The 20162-nt window shown below is 40.2% G+C and overlaps 1 protein-coding gene across 1 annotated transcript in view; it reads left to right on the forward strand.

Moving 5' to 3' along the window:
- Positions 1-19738, forward strand: part of Adam22 (ADAM metallopeptidase domain 22) — a 222125-nt gene extending 202387 nt beyond the window's left edge. Inside the window, exons 28-31 of the mRNA XM_059256452.1 lie at positions 4385-4485; positions 4819-4885; positions 14523-14646; positions 19567-19738. Coding sequence (XP_059112435.1) covers positions 4385-4485; positions 4819-4885; positions 14523-14646; positions 19567-19587 — 313 coding nt within the window. The 3' untranslated portion in view covers positions 19588-19738. The remainder of the gene's footprint in view (positions 1-4384; positions 4486-4818; positions 4886-14522; positions 14647-19566) is intronic.
- The last annotated feature ends 424 nt before the right edge of the window (positions 19739-20162 follow it).

Below are 20162 nucleotides of genomic sequence, written 5' to 3' on the forward strand. Positions count from 1 at the left end.
TAATTATTTACACCAGCATGTGTATCTAAAATACTTGTTTATAGTGCAATAAAAATAAAGACAATTTCCCATTTGAAAACCTACCACTTTGTCAATCCAAATAATTACTTTCAGGATGCAAACTGGAGAAACATAATAACACTAAAATTTTAAGTCAAAAGCCATAAAAAGAGTTAACAATTGGGAAAAAAGGTCAATTAAAATTTTTAAGGAGCTCATCTAGTTGGCTTTCTATGGTTTTTCATAGCAAATGATGGAATTTTATTGATCGCAGGAACCTGGGATTCTTTCTCCTCTCTAAAGCAGGAAGTAGTAGTCTGCTAAAATGTAATAAATACGAAAGAAATAGATCAATTTGGGGTCAGTGAAGGAAGGATGTTCAGTATTACTCTTAAGAACGCTGTAAGGAAATTGATAATTTATTGCTGGCATTTACCATGTAAGGAGAGTTACTCCATTCCTTATGGGATTTTGAGGTGACTGCTAAGAAGTAATATCTATGCTATGGAGGCTTTTACAGTGAAGTTAGGTAAGAATCCAGTGTGAGCTGGATGATAAATTGAGAAGTATCCCAGAACTCTATTAAACTAAAACTTTTTTAACTCCAGGATTGATTCCTTCACTTTGGTGGAACCTCTGCCGGTTAAGGGTGGAGCTAGTTTTAGAAACTAATGTAGTGAGATTTTTTTTCCCCTTTAATTAGTGTATGGAGAACTAGATAAAGTCACGCAAATTAAAATTAAAGTACATGCCTTATTTATACCCACTGAACAATCTTTTTCTGATTTGTAATATAGGAGCTGTCCAAATAATTTAGGAGGGGACGTTGAGTCAGAAACAACTAAGCATTTTAAACAACGATATAGGAATCAAAATAATCAAGGGGACATCTGCAAAGGGTTTCTGAGAGTTAGAACAGTGTCTGCAAACCACCAAGGTCATTAATGGAAACTGAGCTGAAAGGGACTTGGGGAGCAGATGCATTTGTTGGAGACTTAGTGACGTATACTTGTTTGAAGTTCTTAGCCCATCTCCAGCTTTGACACCTCCACCTATAGCATGAGTGAAACTAGTCGTGATTTGGATGCATTTGGCTGTTTGAGGCCACGCATTAAATATCTGCATTGGCTGTGGGCAGAGTTGTTGGGGGGATACAGGGCGTTTCTTTCCAGTTCCTTTTGGAGAAGTAGCTAGACTGTGGCTGTCTTAGCTCATTCAGAGTGAGCCAAGTGGCTTCAGTCCTGCAAGGGTTAAGCAGGCGCCCTCTCTTTCGCTCCCCTCCAGCTGTGGTGGAGATAGGAAGTGTCACCACCATCTGTCATAGATGCTTTTCCATAGTCTCCCAAGAAACTCAGCTACTTTTCAACTCTTTCTTCCTTTGCTAAGTTACATTCCTTTACACGTTCTACTGTATGATACAGAATTATTGTTTTGATTCAAATTTGAATCTTTTAAATTTCCTTTAAATAATGAAGCTGCAAACTGAACACCAAATTCTAGTAAGGTTTTATTTGGCTTTAATTGTAAAATAACTGAAAGCAATCAAATCTTTTAAAACTAAGTCAAGGGAATATTTATCATATATTTTAAATCATGAATAATTTATTCACTACATTTGAAAAAGAGCCTGCTTTATTTGAGCAAGGAATGTCTAAACACACCTTCAACATCAATTTTTAAAGGAAAAAATTATTGTAGTTAACACCTCCAGGTAGGGTGATGTTGCACTGAAAATAACTCATCTTTCCATATTTCTCCTGAAAGCAAGGCTTTATTCATCCAGCCTGCCAAGACTTCATGATTGCATTTCTGACCTCTGCAGCTAGAAGGAGTTGAACTTGTCGCATTTATTAATAATCTCATATGTTGTAGATTTAATCATGTAGACCATTATCCCTACCTCTCTTTTTCCTGAAATAATATTTGTATATGTCTGTGTTCATGTGTGTGTCCTGTTTTCTGACTCTGAAATGTTTATTATGCCTTAGACAGTTACCGCAGGGAGATTATGTAAAAAAGCCTGGAGATGGCGACTCTTTTTATAGCGACATTCCTCCTGGAGTCAGCACAAACTCAGCATCTAGTTCTAAGAAGAGGTCTGCTTTTCTGTCGCATTTTCAGATTTCCACCTGTTCCATCACACATTATTCCATTAGTCAGAACATTTCATTATTTTGCAGCAGGTTTGGTTACTTCTTCCTTCTTTCTTGAATGTTAAAATAGTATCCCTTGTTCTTTGATTACTCCACTTCAAAATGCCATATGCTCGGAACCACTTTCTATAAAATCAGGCAACAAAATTGAAACAAAATGCAACAACTCTGAATCTGTGTAGAAACCCCAGGGTTTTTCCTGTCATGTTACACATGACTTAAGCAAAACATAGTATTTGAAAATATTTTTACATGGTGGGCTTTATGTCATGCTTGGTAGTCAAAGAAAAGGGGTACTGTCATGCTTCAATAAAGGCAATTAAGATAAATTGGTAATATAAATGCTGCATTGAATAGTCTTTAATTTTGTATATTTCAAAGCTAAGCTTGCTGTGAAAAAAAGATTGCTTCTCTGTGAATTGTATAGTTTAATATTATGATTTTTTTCTGGAATGGTTATTTGTAGACTTTATAACTGTGATCTTAATTGAAAAATTAAGTATAGGTAGGTTTACTATAGTATTTATGTCTCAAACGCTAATGACATATTCTTGTTCTAGCATCTTAAGATGTATGACACCTTTTTAAAAGTCAGTTGACAGTAAATGACTAGAAGAACTAAATAGGTTTCACAGGGCAGGACCTACATAACATTAAAGGCAACTAAAATACCCTTGGAGAAAACAATCTTTAAAGTTCCCATGGAGGTGTAAGGGATGGAGAAAGAGTTTCAGTTGATCCACTCATAACTCTGGGCACACTTGTTACTTGTAGACTGAAGGAACTAGTTTATTGAGAGGGAACACGGTCTCTTCTGATAGTCTAGATGGAGTGGATGATCCGTAAAACAACCTGCCTTGGTGCTCAGTCCTTGGAGGCATTGAATAGGAATACACAACAGTTAGTCACTGGGAACTTTCTTAAACACATTTCTTAGCTAACTGAACTCAAAACAAAAGTAGTCCTGGTTTTGAGCCTGGTAGTACATGATATAGCAAACACTTTATAGAGTATAAAAGTTACTCTTTTAATTTATTATCGAGGACCTGTTGGCTAAGAGAGGGTGACTGGGGATCTACTGGCATGCTCTGATATAAATATTTGCTTGGTTAAATATGGAATTTTAAATTAAATAGCAGTAAAAAGTGGGAGAAATCAGTGAGTTCTAGGAACATTCATTGGCCTTTCATACAAAATACGAATGACTTTGTCATTAGAAAATGATGTTGAAGAAGTTCCGACATAGGAAAGTAGTATGTATTAATTGTGCCAAGTTCTGTTTGCTTTCAGTTGGGAGATTCCTTTTCAAGTTGATATTATTAGTAACTAACCAGAGTGATTCAAATGACAGTGGCTTAAGCATAGTACTGTTTCTACAGTTCCTAATAAGGAGCTTTATAATGTACAGGACTAATCCCCAGATTTTGGGAAGTTGTACAATAGGTTCTGATCAGTCAAAAGCATATCAAATTATTAGGCTCCAGACCAGGTTTGTCACATTCTTTTCATTATGAAATTTCATTTTATGGTGTGAGGTAGGTGTATTAATTTTGAATGTTATACCTAATTCATTTAGTAATAGTAGGATACAAATAGCAGAAGGGCTCAATGGTACATGGGCTTTGTGAGAGATATCTCCATGATAAAGAACTGATTCAGTTCAATTATTGGACAGTTAACTGACATGCATTATATTCATTGGAGGCATATTTGTGTAGAAAAAATACCAACTCTCAGATAATAATTTTATTAATTGGGTTTACTTTCATAAAATTAATCAGGTTCAGTTGGGCAAATTTTATGCAATCTCTTAAAAGTCCATGTTCTCATAATATTTGAATGGAAATCATTGCTTTACAATTAAGAAACATCTATGGTGGGACCCCATTATAACCCTGCTGCTGGGGTTATATGACTGTAATACTTGCTGAATTTGCTCTGTGGTTGCTGTGTTCTGGAGAATGTAAATTGGCTTGCATTATATCCCGCTACTTTTCCATTTATGACTATTGTAATGGGGTTCCATTGTATTTGACTTTTCTTAAATTGAATGTTGTGTAATTCTGCCTTCTTCATGAAGACTTTCATGTTTTCTTCATTCTTTCATTTCAGATTTTTTTTATTGATTTGTTTTATTTAATGTACAGTAATGCTTACAAATTTTGCTTAGTGATTCCAAAATATTTATTCGGTTATATTTTTGAACAATATGTAAATACTTCTACTTTCAGGTCAAATGGACTCTCTCATTCCTGGAGTGAAAGGATTCCAGACACAAAACATATTTCAGACATCTGTGAAAATGGGAGACCTCGAAGTAACTCCTGGCAAGGTAGTCAACAGTGTTCAGAATCTAAGATCTGTCTTCTGGGTCCCTCTATGGACATATTCTTTCCTATGAGCAATTTAGCTCTTCTCTCAACAAAGAGGTTTAGAATGAGAGACCAGCTGTTGGTTTTTGTTGTTCTTTGAAGTTTTCTTGATGGGAAATTGTGGCTTTAGTAGCTAAATAGGTAGGAAACATTGGAAGGTCATGCAGTTGCACAGAGGCCCACATTTGGAGGCAATGCTGGTAATAAATTACACCCATTACGAGCACCATGTAATTATGCACAAAGCAATTATGTATCCATATGAAAATTTAGCTGTAAATGCTCTTTTTCAGGTAACCTGGGAGGCAACAAAAAGAAAATCAGAGGCAAAAGATTTAGACCTCGATCTAATTCAACTGAGTAAGTTATACATTTAATGGGAAAGGCATTTGAAGGTCGTGTGCTATTAGTGATGACTGTTAATTAAGCAGATAGTCAAAGAGTCACCTACCATGCCTCAGGACTTGGTTTTGTCTGTTTAATTCTCTTTGCCCTATGAAAATTAACCTTGGCTTTTCTCTTTTACATAGGCATCTCCGCAACTGTGCCCATACCAATATTCACTGATAGTGGGGGTCTCACCCTTGCTGCGGGCTTTTTCCTCCAGTCTCCTGCCATTGTGGTGTTTTGGTTTTCTTTGAAGGGAATTATGATAGCTTTCTTTCCTTCTCATCTCTGGGGTCCAACCATGTCAAAGGGTCACCCTTCCTCCCCCCTGGAAGCACTAGGGAGAATCCTCACTGTGTTAGAGCATGCCAGTGCTCACAGTCTGAAGCCACCACTCTGGGGTCTCCATGGCTGCTTTCTAAGCATTCTCTCAGACTAATGGAAAGGGCTTCCCTTTGAAGTTTTCCTCTTGAGGACGTTTAAAAGGCCATTTACCTGAACTTGCTCTTTATCGGAATCATTGTCACTAATGCCACCTTAACTGTTTTAAATGATAGCCAGATTTTACAGTGGGATTGAAAGTTACATTTAAAGTCCTTTATAATGAAGTAAGCGTCATGCAATTTTTGGTGGTGTTTCTTTCTTCACTTGAGAAAGTGTAAGCAAAGCATTGCCTCCACAAACCCTTATCCCCCTTCATAGGGTAAAGCACACCCTTAGTATTCTTTCCAACTGACCTTGCCACTAGAAGAAATTATAATTACCCTTGCTGTTTCCAAGACGCCTGAAATTTTCTGCTCATGTCTCACTCCACCAGTAGTTGTTCTCAGGATCTCTGTATTACTTAAAAAGTCTGAGTAGCAGGTGTTTGTTAACTGCTTGTTAGAAACTTACATTAGCTTCTCCATCATATACCCTGCCTTTTTCAGTCTAGGAGTAATAACATTGCCCTGAAATTTGGACCTTCCACCTGAATGGTATTGTCTTGTAAGTGGCTTATCAACATTTATTAGAGGATACTTTTATCTTAGAGATAATAGCAATTTCAAGTGATACCATTGCATGGTCCAGAATGGCATCATAGCCCTCCATCATGAATAACTAATCTACTAGAGTTTATCTTCTGCATTCCCAAAGTGCTTGGGTGCTTTAGGGCTCACTGCAGATAAACTCTTCCTGGAATGTTATTTGGTTTGTTTTGCATGAGGCCACCTGGTAAGAGGACTCCTCAGCTTATCCTGGTTGCTCATAAGATTACGGCTACAATTGTGAAATGTTCTTTGGAACTTCCTTTGTGGAGTGTTTAGTATTTCTATGACTAGACTTCAACAGCTCCTAAGGAGAAAACAACTTCAGCAGCATATTAAAGCAATGGGATCAGGACCCAGAGAACATTTGATATTCACTTATAATCATAAAATATTTTCTAGGGCAATCATTTATTTTTAAAATCACATGATAAAATTATATTGTGGATAGCCTTTAAGAAATCTTGCCTGTGATATAATTAAGTTCTAATATTTAATGTGATGGTATAATAGAAGTTTCTCAGTCAAGAAGAAAGGTTCCCTCAGACTTTCCAGAATGTTCTGAATTTGGCTGCATGATTCATGTTAATTAGTTGGAGCCACATGTGAAGTTGACCATCCATGCTCAGAAACTTTCTTGTATGGGAACTGTCTATACATACATGCATACACATTTATAGACTTCTGAAAATATGAATTTCTGATATAGTATATCAAGAATTATGTTAGCAACTTTTTATACTTTCTCTATATAAGTCATACCATTTGGTTATAATATAATACTACCTTTTACATGACTATGCTAGGAGGAGAATGGCCACAGGATGCATATCTTTTTTTTTTTCATAATAAGAACTTTTTCAGGTCTGTTATTTCATCATCCCCCTTTAGAACCACATTATCCTAAAGGATGATGAAAAATTGGGGCCCGGATTAAAACATGCAGCACCAATGCATGCTCCATAAATTAAAAAACAAAACACTAACTGTCCTTGTTGGTTATATTGTTTTCCCACTCAAAGATTTTTGCATCTTCCTTGTTGTTGTTCACAATATAAAAAATTTTTTTGGCTTAGACTTTGTATTATATATTGTGTTTTTACAGGAGGGAGCCCCAAGCTCCTGAGCCTGGGCACTCCCTCGCCCAGACAATCCCATCCCAAGCCATAAGCCCAGGGGGCTCTGACAGCCCCCAGACAGGGAGTCTGGATCACAGGTCAGTCTCCACTTGCCCCCTCACTCTGGGCTGCCACTTAATCTCCCTCAAAGTCCCTTCCTTGGCTGAGAGCAGGGTCATTTGATCTTTGACTGAGCTCTATATCAGCTCAGTGGTGCTCCTGACCCGGTCAGCAGCAGCTGATTTTCCTCTGGCTTTCCATCCTGGAGAACATGAAGAGGTTCTCCTATCCTGTCCAATGCATTTTTTTTTTTTTTTGCATGTTGCACTAACAAGCCTCGCTAAGTCAAGCCATATAGGCAGGTTTATTGTAGTCTCCTAAAGGCCCATCGCTCTAGCCACCATGCCAGGCCCCCAGAGCTCTCCAGCACAGAACTGAAACAGAGGCAAAGGTCCATCACGTGCAAGTCCAACTATGTGTTTGGAACTTCTGTGGATCAGCCATAGCACCTGTCCTTTGAATTTCCGAGACTGTCAGTGAAAGGAACAAAGGTCTCCCCCAGGAAGTGGCTTCCTGCCTGTGGGAAACTGAGTTTGCTGTGTGGCAGTGTTTCTCCCGACGATGACGCTGCATGAGCTTTTTCTGTAGCTGTGCTGAGGCCGTTCACTTCATCAGCGGCTGCACTTGCTCTTGGACTTTTTCTTTCTGTTCCAAGTCCCACTGGAAATGTTCACGCAGATTTTGATTGGCTATCTCTGTGAAAAGTGCAAGTTGGCAATGGTTGTGGCTAAAGGCAAAATTAATGTGAGTTCTTCCTGAACCGGGAGACGTATCTTAGCAAAAATGATCTTATAAGCATAAAAATCAACGGAACCCTTCTTTCGGGGTGGAATCATAATTTTTATTTTGCAGAGTGCCTTCTTAATGGCTCAAAATGAGGGAAAGGGCTGTGGAGAAATAATCTGGTTTTTAAGTATAACTGGAAATATAGTAGTTTTGGTTTAAATATATTTATAAATAACTCAAAGACTACATATGGAGGAAAGAAACAAGTCTTAACTAAAAATTAATATGTTTTATAATTTCACCAGATTTGTTTCCAAATCTTATATAAACTGGATCTTCATTAACTACATGTACCATGGAGCTACTTTTTAGATGAGCAAGCCCAGTAAAACCTCCAAATTCTTCCAATGCTGAGATTGTTAAATTAATGTTGTTTTATAAGAGCAAATATCCTAAGGGGATGTGTTTTTGCTTGGCTCCACAATAAAACTCAAAGAAGCTCCATGGAAAGCAACAACTATACCTCCAGTTTTCCTGCCTTTGAGACTGCACGGCCATCTCCGTGGTGCCGCTGCCAGACCCGTCAGGAAGATGCTGGCATTATTCTCTGGCAGCCATTCTTTTGGAAAGCAACTTCTGAGGGCTGTTTCCTAAAGCTATCAGGAACATTTTAGTCTGGAGTGACAAAGAGGAGAAAGGAGCGGGGCTTTGATGAAATCACTAAATCAAGATCGTGGAGGCCTACTTGAGCTGTAGTGAATGTGCTTGGGGGCTCCAGGATCGTGGTGCAGAACTCTATCTGCTCCGTACAGAAGCCAAGTGGAGAGCACTTCAAGTTGACTCCTTCTTAGACTCTCAGAGAGAGTAAAGCAGTGGTTGTGTAAAAAGCATTTCTAACCTATAAAGAGAACTTGGCTCCTTTAAATTGTCTTGAGGTTTTATGTGCCTAAATACCAGATTGGAATTGCAGCCACTCTGAATATTTTCAAAAAGCACCAATATTATTTGAAAACCAAGGAGCCAATTGCGAAGTGGCTTGGGAAAAAAAGCTGCTTTTGAGGTGGGTTCATGAGACTGATGATCAAAAGAGAGTTTCTGACTGACAGTGAGAAGCCACTGGAAGAGGCTTTCCTAGAAATGTAATACATTGTAGAATGCCTTGTGCCTTGTAGCTGAGATTATTTCCACGCCATTCTGTAGACTGCCTCACAGTCGCCCGGTGTCCATCCTGGTTTATTTGCCGTAGTCACTTGCATTTGGAGGGTGAAAACATCATGGCTAAGCTTGTGCTGTGTATTTTCAGATTTTCTATCTTGTTCTGCTTTCTTTGTCCCTCCATTGCTTCCCGCAGGTATTTAAACCCATGGTTCAAAAGAGCCTGTAATGTAGCTATGTGGGTAGAAGATGTGAATAGAAACACTGAAGGACCGTACTGTAGGTACTTGATAAATTAACTTATCCTCCTTCCACACTCGCCCAGCCCATACACGTTCTGTAGTGTGACTGGCTCGCTCTCTCTTGTATCTCCTAATACAAGTTCCTGTAGGTGGAAAGGGGCGCGTTCATTTTCTGCCTTTTGATGTGACTGGGCTTCCTGAGCCAGTCGAGTTCTTTTCTCAGTGTTTCAAATGAAGCCATTTGAAAGGGTTGCCATTTAGTGCATGTCCCTGTCACCTCTTTGAGCTTTTTAGTAGCTTCCTCTTCATTTTATGCTGTGTAGTGTTCTATGGGCATGAAACATACCTTCCACTAATAAAGAAGCACTATTAACCTCAACAATTTAATTTCCATAATCTAGGAGTTTCATAATATATTTTTCCTGCTTATTATCTAAGAGTGCATAGTACATAGAAAAACATGCAAAGAAACTGGAATTTTATTTCAAGCAGAAACAATGATTTGACGGAACTGGAAAACAGTGAGATATTATTATGGTAGCACTGAGCTTAGCTTTCTTTGTCCCGTAGAGCCATTTGCTAGCACTGGGGCTGTGCTGAGAAGAGTAGTCTATAAATTTTTAACAAAGCAGTAGAGGACCTCCATGTTTCAAAAGCAGGAAGCAGATAGAAAGCACTTGACCAGCAGTGAGAACTTCTACATTCTAAAGCAATCCGTTTCCCCGGTTCCCTGAAGTGCGGGTTACAAATCAGAGACAATCTCCCATGCAGCCTCTGGATGGCGTCTCCCCACTCTTTATAATGTAAATGATTGCCTAGAGGTAAATGTCCACTTCATATCTGACTACTTTGTGGAAAGCTAATGCGAAGAGGAAATAGAGACTCAGTCACTGCCCCTTTCGAGCACCGTTTGAGTTTTCGTGCTCCTTATTGCCATAACTTGGGTCAGCACTGAACGGATATGAAAATATGCCACGTATATTTAACTCTCAGCACCCATATAAGGTGGACTTTCTCTTCCAGTGTACCATTCAGTTTAGTTATATATAGTTTGAGAAAATGATTAGACCTACCTGCGTTTTAATTTGATCCATAACTTTTGCATATACCCCAAGGGAAAGCATAACCCCTGCCTGCTCACGAAGATATATCCTGCTTTTACAGCCCATGCTCCTCTCCTCCCCTGCCCTCTGCTTCCCCAACACTTCCCCACACTGAACCGCATTTACACATACACTTACATTCAAACAATCCCACCTTCACCTGTAGCTCCCAAGATGGCCAGCATCAAGAAGACAGGTAAGATGCTTTGGATGTTATTTGGAGTCTTGGCTCACCTGCAGTCCTATTTTTTTTCTTTCTTTCTCTTTATCAGGCTTTTGGGCAGATTGTAACTTGTACCATCCATGGAACCAAAACAGGATGAGTTTGGTCCTACATAAGTTAGGACTTTTATTTCTAAATTGACAGCATTTATATAGTAGTAATTTATGAAATGGTACCCCGGAAGAGTCTATGCACCTCCCCTGGGTGAGCTGAGAAGTTGATGTAACTCAAGAGAGTCCCCAGTTTTTAAAATCAGTTCCCCACCCCCGAGTCTGCCCAGAAGCTGCCTGACTGAGCTCCATTTGGATGGGGAAATGCTTCAGCACCCCTGGTTGCACGAGCCAAGCTATGAGGGAAATTCGAGAGGGTTCCTTTATCTCATCTTTTAATCAGAGATGTTGGTACCTACAGCACAGAGTCACATTAGGAATTAATTACAAAAAAATCTACATTTTCATTTAAATGGTAAAGTTCATGGATGGTTGTGATTTCACTGTCTTTTTTGATTAATAAAAGTTGTGCTGGTAAGACTTGGAGATCAACTCTGGATTTCAGTGGCAGTGGGGAATAATTAAGATAAGCCCCAGCTCTGAGCACCATGATTCTGACACAACAGAGAGCATTCTGTCTCTCTTCATCCAAACCAACCCTCACATAGGCCTAAGTGTGTTCACACCTAGGCTGGACTTCACCAACCCTATATTGAGCTCCCTTGACAGAACCCACAGATGAGGACACAGGTCACCTTCTTAAACACCATGTGGGGTTGTGACATTCTTACCAACATGTAGTGGAGAATTAGTGACTGCAGCAAACTGGTTTGCCAATGAAAATGTAGTATCCCAGAGCTACAAGGACATACTGCAAAACCCGCAGGAGGGCTTCAGCTGTGCTCCCATATGACAGTGATTGCCCTAACTGTGCTCCCAATGTATTCAGGCCACTGGAAAAGTGCAGGTGAAATCAGAGAAAAATCATTGATTGCCACCCTCAGTGGTGACCTCTGCCTTTCACGTCCCCGGAAAGTGTCCATGCTCTTGAGTGCTATCCAATTGATTACTCATTTCATCAGCATTTTTTAAAAGTCCATTTCCATGATCTATGGAAACCACATTGACTCTGCAAGAGAATTATAGAAACTAAGGGTGTCAAATGCCTGCTCTGTTTCTCACACCACAAGAGGTAGGCATTCTTGGCTCCTTTCTGTGGATGGAGGAAACCGGGATGCGAAGAGTTACCCAAAGTAGCACATCTCATGAATGTCAGAAGTAGAACTAGAGCTTGATGCCCTGGCTCGCAAATCTGTTCCCTCTCATTTCTCAGTGGTTGCTGTAAGGTGCTAGAGGGTATGAAGCTTACATCCTGACCCAGGACACTTCAATCCTTCTGGAGCAGATTACTGTAAAATTAGCATGTGAACCCAAGTGAATAAGGAGTGGCTCTTCGTCCTCCTCCTTGTTTGGCAGGCCTGTCTTTAAAAAGAAGCCCTGTTAGTCTGCTATAGTCCCAAGACGCATCATGGTCCCCTGGTAGACAAGCACACCTTCGTTACCTAATCCTATGGTGCCCCACTGTCATTATTATGGTTCTTAAAAATGTCATGAGGATAAATGGCTAATATTTAGAATCCATAAGTAAGTGAATGAGGTTGGCTGACACTTGGCCAAATGGAAGCCAGATTAGAATTGAAGGCCTTCCTCCGGCAATTGTGACAGATCGTCAGTTTATTTTCCCAAAACTAACTGACCCTGCCTTGTTCTCTCCCTTTGTTTTCATCTCTGCTCTGGGCTTTTCCATCCACCCACCAGAATCTGTTTCCTGTCTTTCCACCACTAAAAATGTCTGGCTTGGTTTCTCTTCTTCCCTTCAGGGTCCAAAGTATAAATTCCCCAAGTTCTGCTGTGAAAAGTCATGCAGAGCCATTTTTGTGGGGTTCTGAAGAGCACTTCCAGCTTTGTTTTGTTTTAACTCACTATTATTTGTGCCCATGTGAAGATACTTCAGAGCGAGGCTAGGTGCTTCGCCACCTCGCATTGGAATGGTTTTGAATGTACAGTGTTGGTCATTTGAGCCCATGGCCAAGCTAAGGCTGATGTGGCTATGGCATTATAAGCCAACAGCTCATGCTATGAACACACACACACACACACACACACACACACACACGCTGCAGTAAACAAAAATGAGAATTTAGCTTCCATGACCTTAGAGTAAATAAGATTTGGTTGTATATCTGACTACCTTTCCGAAACTTGAATTCTTTTAAATCTCATAATGATTTGGCTAAAAAGTTGAACCAGGTTCATTTTTAGAAGCATCTACATGCAAATTTTACACTTGTTTTAGACATATTGAGTCTGTTTCCTAACAACCATGGTCCTATTTGTTTTTAATTTACTTTAAAAAACCATTTAATTTTAAATTTAAATTTATGTATCAGGAGCTCTTTGGTAGCACACTCTCTGTGTTATATGAGTTCCACCCCCAGAACGCACATAAAAAAGTTAGGGATGGTGCCCTGTATTTGAAATCTCAGGTCTGGGGAGATAGGCATAGTCCAATCCCTGGTGTTTCATGGCCAGGCAACCTAGCTTAAGCCTAGGCCTGTGAGACATAGCCTCAAAAGATAAGGTAGATTATGTCTGAAGAGCAATACCAGAGGTTGACCTCTGCCCTACATACACAGCATACACTGTGCACATGTACTTGTATACACATGCACATCTTCACAGACACACACACACACACACACACACACACACACACACACAAGATGTAGCAGTGTGTTGCTCTTGTAGAACTGAAGAGACATTGAAATACTATTACTCTTAGTTACTTCCACCTTCCCAGTATGGAGAGCATCAGCATAAGAGAAGCCTAGTAGCTTTCTGGCTGCCTTCCAGCGGTTCCTGGTAGGGAGCCACCCTGAGTAATTTTAAAAAACAGAAGGAGCATTAGGAGATAAGGTTTAAAAGTGAGTGGGGCCACTCCTGATTTTTAAAATCAATTAAGAATGTTTATCTAGATCTCAGAGTATATAGGAAAAAGCATCTTCAAGTGTTAGATTGAATTCAGCATCTTAGAAAAGCCGTGGGAGCCTCGCCCTGTCCAGTGTTTGATGGCTGCAGTACCAAACTGATCCAGTCACAGTGGAGGAGGACTTGAGTTACCATGTCATGGCATAACCAGTTCAATGGTTTTGCATGGGAACTCTCACAGATAAGCTAGGGGCAAACGTATCTCTCCCAGCGTGCTCAGCAGTCACAAGTACTGCAGTTGTAATAGGAACATCAAACCACTTCAGTGTAAGACTGCTGCTTCCAGAAATGCTGAGTTAGGGAGGAAGTAGAGCATTTTTGTATGTTCTCATCAGACCTTGTTTGGCTGGAACTCTGCACTCCTTACCGCTTGCATGTCTACTAATTTGATATTAAAACCCTCGTATTTTCCTTTGTTCTTCACAACTAACACACGGGCCTCTGAATGCATGAGTTTTGTGTAGAGTATGACTTAGCAACCAATGAATATATCCGTGGTTTATGCTTTAAGATTTTATTTTGAGATTATTATACTTAGAGAAGCATTTTAAGGGGTAAAATAAAGTAGAATGTCAATATGCTGTTTACTTAATTTACTGTTATGAGCTCTTAGAATATTTTCCCCTTTTCCATGTTACCTTTTTTATTGTAAATGAAATTTCATTACTGGCTTTGTAGTTTAAGAGAATGATCTGTGTAGTACCAGTTAGACATTCCATCGCTGTTGTGGATTAGGAAGTCAAAATCACAGCATTCCATTCCACAATGACAGTTGTCTCCCCAGTAGTGAAAGCTTTGCTGTAGACACTTAGTGAAGGTAGATGTCAGGGGGCTTGCTCTGAATCTGCTTTTTAGATATTTGAAAAGTGATACCAGGCATGACATGATATTTATTTCTTATGTTCTCGACATCTCAGGACCCTGTCTCCTGCCAAGTCTCCTTCTTCATCAACTGGGTCTATTGCCTCCAGCAGAAAATACCCATATCCGATGCCTCCACTTCCTGATGAGGAGAAGACAGTGAACCGGCAGAGTGCCAGGGTACACAGAAATTCCCACATGCTTTATACTTGGTTGTTATTGATTATCTTTGAGCTTACTTTTTATATATATCCCCCCCTTTTTTGAGATAGAATTTTGTTGTGTAGACCAAGCTGTATTCAAACTCGTGAGAATCCTCATCTCAGCATTCTGAGTGCTGGAGTCACAGGCATGCACCATTATGCCTGGTTAATACACACACACACACACACACACACACACACACACACACACACATATATATTAAACAAGGTTTCTCAGTATAGCCTTGGCTGTTTTGGAACTCACTCCATAGACCAGGCTGGTCTCAAACCCAGAGAGCCACCTGCCTCTGCTTCCCAAGTGCTGAGATTAAAGGCATGTGCCACCACGCCTGGCCTATTACTATATACTTACGTCTTTATTTTTCATTATTGTTTTACTCGACTCTAGGTTTGAAAAAAAGGATGTGTTTTGCTTTATGAGGCTCTGAAAAATCTTTTTTAATACCCCTGCCTTGGAATTCTAGAGACGAAGTGAATTAGTTCTCTCTCTATGTCCAGTCTGATTGCTCAGGCCTCTCACTGGCTTTTTACAATTTAATAGGAGTTGAGAAACAGGAACCTATGACAGAAAACCACATTAGTGTCTTGGTACCAAGGGTAGAATTTATATGTAAGGAAAAATATTTGAAGAAACCTGTCATATTGAAAGAATACTACAAAGGGTATTATAAAATTTAATAGAATTTTCTATTTTTTTTAAATCAACTTAGTTTTGTGGTAAGGAGGATTTAATCCCAGTGCCTTGCTACCTTGATAGAAAAAAAAAATGCTCTAATTCTGAGCTGTACTTATGGCCTCCAAAAATCCAAAAATTTAACAAGGTTTATATTTATTGTTTTTAATTATGTGAACATGTGTGTGAGGATATGTGCATATGAGTGTGGGTCCCATGGAGGCCAGAAGAGGGCATCACTGGGTCTCCCGGAGCTAGATTTGCAGGCAATTGTGAGCTGCCTCCCATGGGACACTCTTAGCCACTCAGCCATCTTTCCTGGCCCCAGAAAGCCAAATTCAAAAACAAATATGGAGATATTCATTTTGATGATATAAACATAATTTACCAGAAACTCTATTTAAACATTAAATCCCTCTTACATCTTAGTCAGTATACCCTGTTGCCCAACATTCCGCCAGTGCATTCATTCTGTGAAGTTTGGTATAAAGTAGAATTTGGAAAGTCAGATCAGCCCTCAGAGGTTTCAGTGAAACTCAGAACCCGAAAGAATAATCACTGATGTCCAGACCTCTCATGGCCAGTTATGTCAAAGGGTGAAGCTTTTGCAGCCTCCACAGATTTATCCAGCACAGGGTTCTGAGAATTTTTAGTATCTGAAGGTGTCTTACAGCCTCACAGATCCTGAATCAAAATTATGGGGCTCAAGGTAATGTTGGTCATTTATACTTTGGCTTGATCAACCCAGGGCCAGTAAAATAACAACAACAATAAAAACCCACCACCATCAAACAAACAAACAAACAAAAACACCAAAAAAAAAATACAGCAATCACAAAGTCTATACAAATAAGAAACGACATTTTGTTCATTGTGAAAACTCCTTCAGCATGTCAATGCTGGAAATGATATAAGATGAAATTGAAGAATAACTCATGTAAATGGACTTTTCTTTTTGGGCCACCAGCTCACAAAAAAAATGACATGGAGACTTATTAATTATGAAAGCTCAGCCTTAACTTAGGCTTGTTTCTAACCAGCTCTTATAACTTAAATTAACCCACATTTTTTAATCTACATTCTTCCACGTGCTCATTACCTTATCTCCATCATGCCCTGGTCATTCCATGTCTAGCTGACAACTCCACCTTCTTCCCAGAGCTCTCTGTCCAGAAGTCCCGCCTATACCTTCTGCCTAGCTATTGGCCATTTAGCTTTTTTATTAAACCAATCACAGTGACACATCTTCACACAGTGGAAAAGAATATTCCACAACAAACTCAGATTCCCAGAGCTCAGTTTTCAGGCTTTGTTGATAGAAATCCAGTTGTTTGTGATGTGCTGTGTGATAAGCAAGGTGCTGTTGGCCTTCCCTTCTCCTCGGAGCTGGAAGTCTAGCACTTCATGTCTTTTCTCCGTAAATTGTCTACACCATTGTTTTGCTCCATCAAGCTGGGGGTGTTCTCTCAGCTGTCACCGTGGCGTAGTGTGGACTATTAGAAATGCTAACACATGAGAATTCATGGAAATGACAGTTCCCCAGGAGAAATGGGTGTTCCATGCTCTTCCCAAGGGCTGAGCAGTATAATGTCGAGGACTCTCCTGCTGTGACAGCGGTATGGAAGGTCTGACTTGTTCTATGCCATGTGGGACAGCCCTGTACCATGTGGAAGAATCCTGCTGAGTAGATGTCTCAGCTGTCTTGGTGAGTTGTGGACAACTTCATCAGCAAGCCTGATGGTAAAGCCACACAGGTGTGGGCAATTGTGCCTGTTGCTACTGAAGATGAAATAGTTGTCTTTTATTTGTTTCTCCTGGGGATAATCATGACTTTTAGTTTTCTTCAATATTTTTATTTTGTTTTGTCTTTCCCTGCAAGCTCATTACGGCCACAGTTCTGTCTGTCTACCATCCCAGACCACCAACTAAGCATTCCTATTTTCTTTGCCTGGGATACCCTATAGCACACTGATTACTTCCTCTCTACTTAAAAGGATCCTTAGGTTTGAGACAAGTTCCCTTTGGGTTCCAAATAATAACAAAGGTGTCTTTTTAAAAAACATGTAAGACTTTTTTTTTCATTTTCTGTGTATGAGTGCTTTGCCTGCATGCATGTGTGTGCATCATGTGTATTCCTGGTACCTCCAGAGGTTAGAAGAATGTGTTGGGCCCACTAGAACTGGAGTTATAGACAGTTGTGAACTGTGATGTGGGTGCTGGGAATTGAACCTGAGTCCTCTGGAGGGAAAAAGCAGCAAGTGTTCTTAACCACTACCCCATCTCTCCAGCTCCAGTGTAGATCTGTCTAATAGTAAAGATACATAAACCTGGCCTGAGGTAGGGAGCTCACGTGGCTTTTCCGTGCCTGTGGAGTATGCTACAATTTCTGTTAGAACAAGAATTCCAGGAAGGTTTGGGCGAGCATGTTAAAGTAACCTACCTGGAAAGATATACTTAACTACGGTGCCATTGACTAAAGCCCTTGACAGGTAGAAGGAGGTCAGGAGACTAAGGCAAACCTGAGATACATAGTGAGTTTGAGGCCAACCTGGGCTACATGACACTCTGTCTCACAAAACAAAACAGGAAAGAAATACTAATCATAGTGTCTCCTTTTCTTTCCCCCAAATTTACATGCCGTGAAATAGCTCATATATCCTGTTAAATGGGGATTTGGATGGAAGGTAAACATAAGCTGAGCCACTCTAATCATATTTTCTTTGTCTTATACAAAATATTTGTCTGAGTCCTATAGACTGGCAATATATTTCATTGGCAGACTTTTAAAAATTAAGCCCCTTGTCTGGTGAACTGAGATGCCTGTCTGAGCGTACCAAAGTTGTTTGCAGTCCATGAAGGCAATTACTGCACAAAGCAGATCTGGCCAGACCCACTCTGAAGAACTCATAGTAGAAGCAAAGAAGAGGGAGGGATGGGGAGGCACGCATCCTTCCACTCTAACATGTCAGCTCCTAGGGAATAGTCTTATAGGAGTCAGTGATGGGAAAGCTCATGGCCTCATCATGGGCCCACAGTAATGTTCATGGGGATGGTGTTTGTACTGACGGAGCCAAACTTTGTAGCCTTGGCTGTGCATGGGAATTGTCTGGAAAGCTCCAAAATATTTTAAAGCTAAACCCCACCAGTGAGATTTTTATTTAATTGGTGTGGATTTTAAAATTTTGCATATCAGGACTGAGGAGATGGCTCAGCTGGGAATGTGTTTGCTGTGCAAGCATGATGACTTCAGTTCAAGTCTCCAGTGCTCATGTAAAAGGCCAGGTGTGGTGTCAAATACCTATAATCCCGGTACTGAGGAGGCAGAGGCAGAGGCAGAAGCAGGGGGAAGCCTGGAGCTTGCTGGCCTGCTAGACTTGCCAAACCCATGAGCCCCAAGTTCAGAGACTCCATCGCAAAAAATGAAGTGGAGAATCATGTATGAAGACACTTGACATTGGCCTCTCAGCTCCACATGCACAGGCATGCGTATGCGTGTGCACCGCCCCTATGTGCACACACATGAACATGTGCGTACACACACACACACACACACACACACACACACACACACACACACACCTTTCTGCAGATAGGTTTGCAAAGCTGTGATTGAGAATCACTATTCTAACCGGCAGTATACTGGAGAAAATAAAGGAAATAGGCAGCTTAAAAACAATATTTTAAAATTCTCTAATCTGAGAGACATGATGTTTATTCAAGATTTTAAGTAACATGAATGAGGATGTGGGAGGCTTTTCGTTTTTTATCAAAAGGTAGCAATTGTTAGAATGGTTGACGTTGGAGCTGGGAGATGGCTTAGTGAGCAAGGGATTTGCTGTGGAGGCATGCAGACCTGAGTTTGATGTAGGTACCTACAGAACCAGCACTGGAGGCCAGAGACAGGTGGATTCCAGGAGTTCCCTGGCCGGTGAGATGCCCTGTCTCAAGGAAATGAGATGGGGAGTACTAGAGGTAGAGACCCAAAGCCCTCGTCTGGCCTCCTGCCCTTACATGGGCACACACACTCACATGCATGGCCCACAACACACACAAGGGAATGCTAAAAATATGTGTGTTTCTTTTATCCCTTTAGACAAGAGCACACACCACAGCTACTCAAGTTTGGTTAGAATCCTTTCTCTTAGCTCGGAATGTCTGCTTTCTTCCATCACCGTGTATGATTTGGCTTTCCTCTGTTTGCAGCTATGGGAGACATCCATTTAAGAACAACTGTTTACATGTGCCACATCGAAACTGTTTACTTCAACTTTTATAGAAACCCAGCCACCCAGAATCACTGCAACTCTCTCTGCTCTGAGACACCAGAGGCAAGGAAGCCACGGGTCATATCTGGATGCCATTTTCTTTTTGTCATTGGCTTAAGGTTTAACCAAACGGTAAAAAGAACTACTAGAATGTTACACTACAACACGGAACCATTTATGGTCTGCTATTGGTATGTTCATGGATAATCTGCATGACAGATATATGTAGAATATCAATAAAATTAACTCACATGACCCAAATGTAGCAGGTTTTCCTGAGGGACAGAAGTGGATTCAGAACTGGGCATTCTGAAACACATCCTCATTGCAAACAGTAATGCCATATGCATGAAGCTTCTGTTTATTGTTTTCCATATACAAGGAAACAACATCCCATAATAGAAACTAGCATGCAGGGCTAAGGCATATAGGATTTTTCTGCAGGTAGCAGGACTGTACAGCTTTGAGAGGCCAATACCCATATGCTAACTTTAAACATGTATTTTTATTTTTTTTTACTTTTCATATTTATAT

The sequence above is a fragment of the Peromyscus eremicus genome, chromosome 3, assembly GCF_949786415.1.
Source record: "Peromyscus eremicus chromosome 3, PerEre_H2_v1, whole genome shotgun sequence".
NCBI classification, from domain to species: domain Eukaryota; kingdom Metazoa; phylum Chordata; class Mammalia; order Rodentia; family Cricetidae; genus Peromyscus; species Peromyscus eremicus.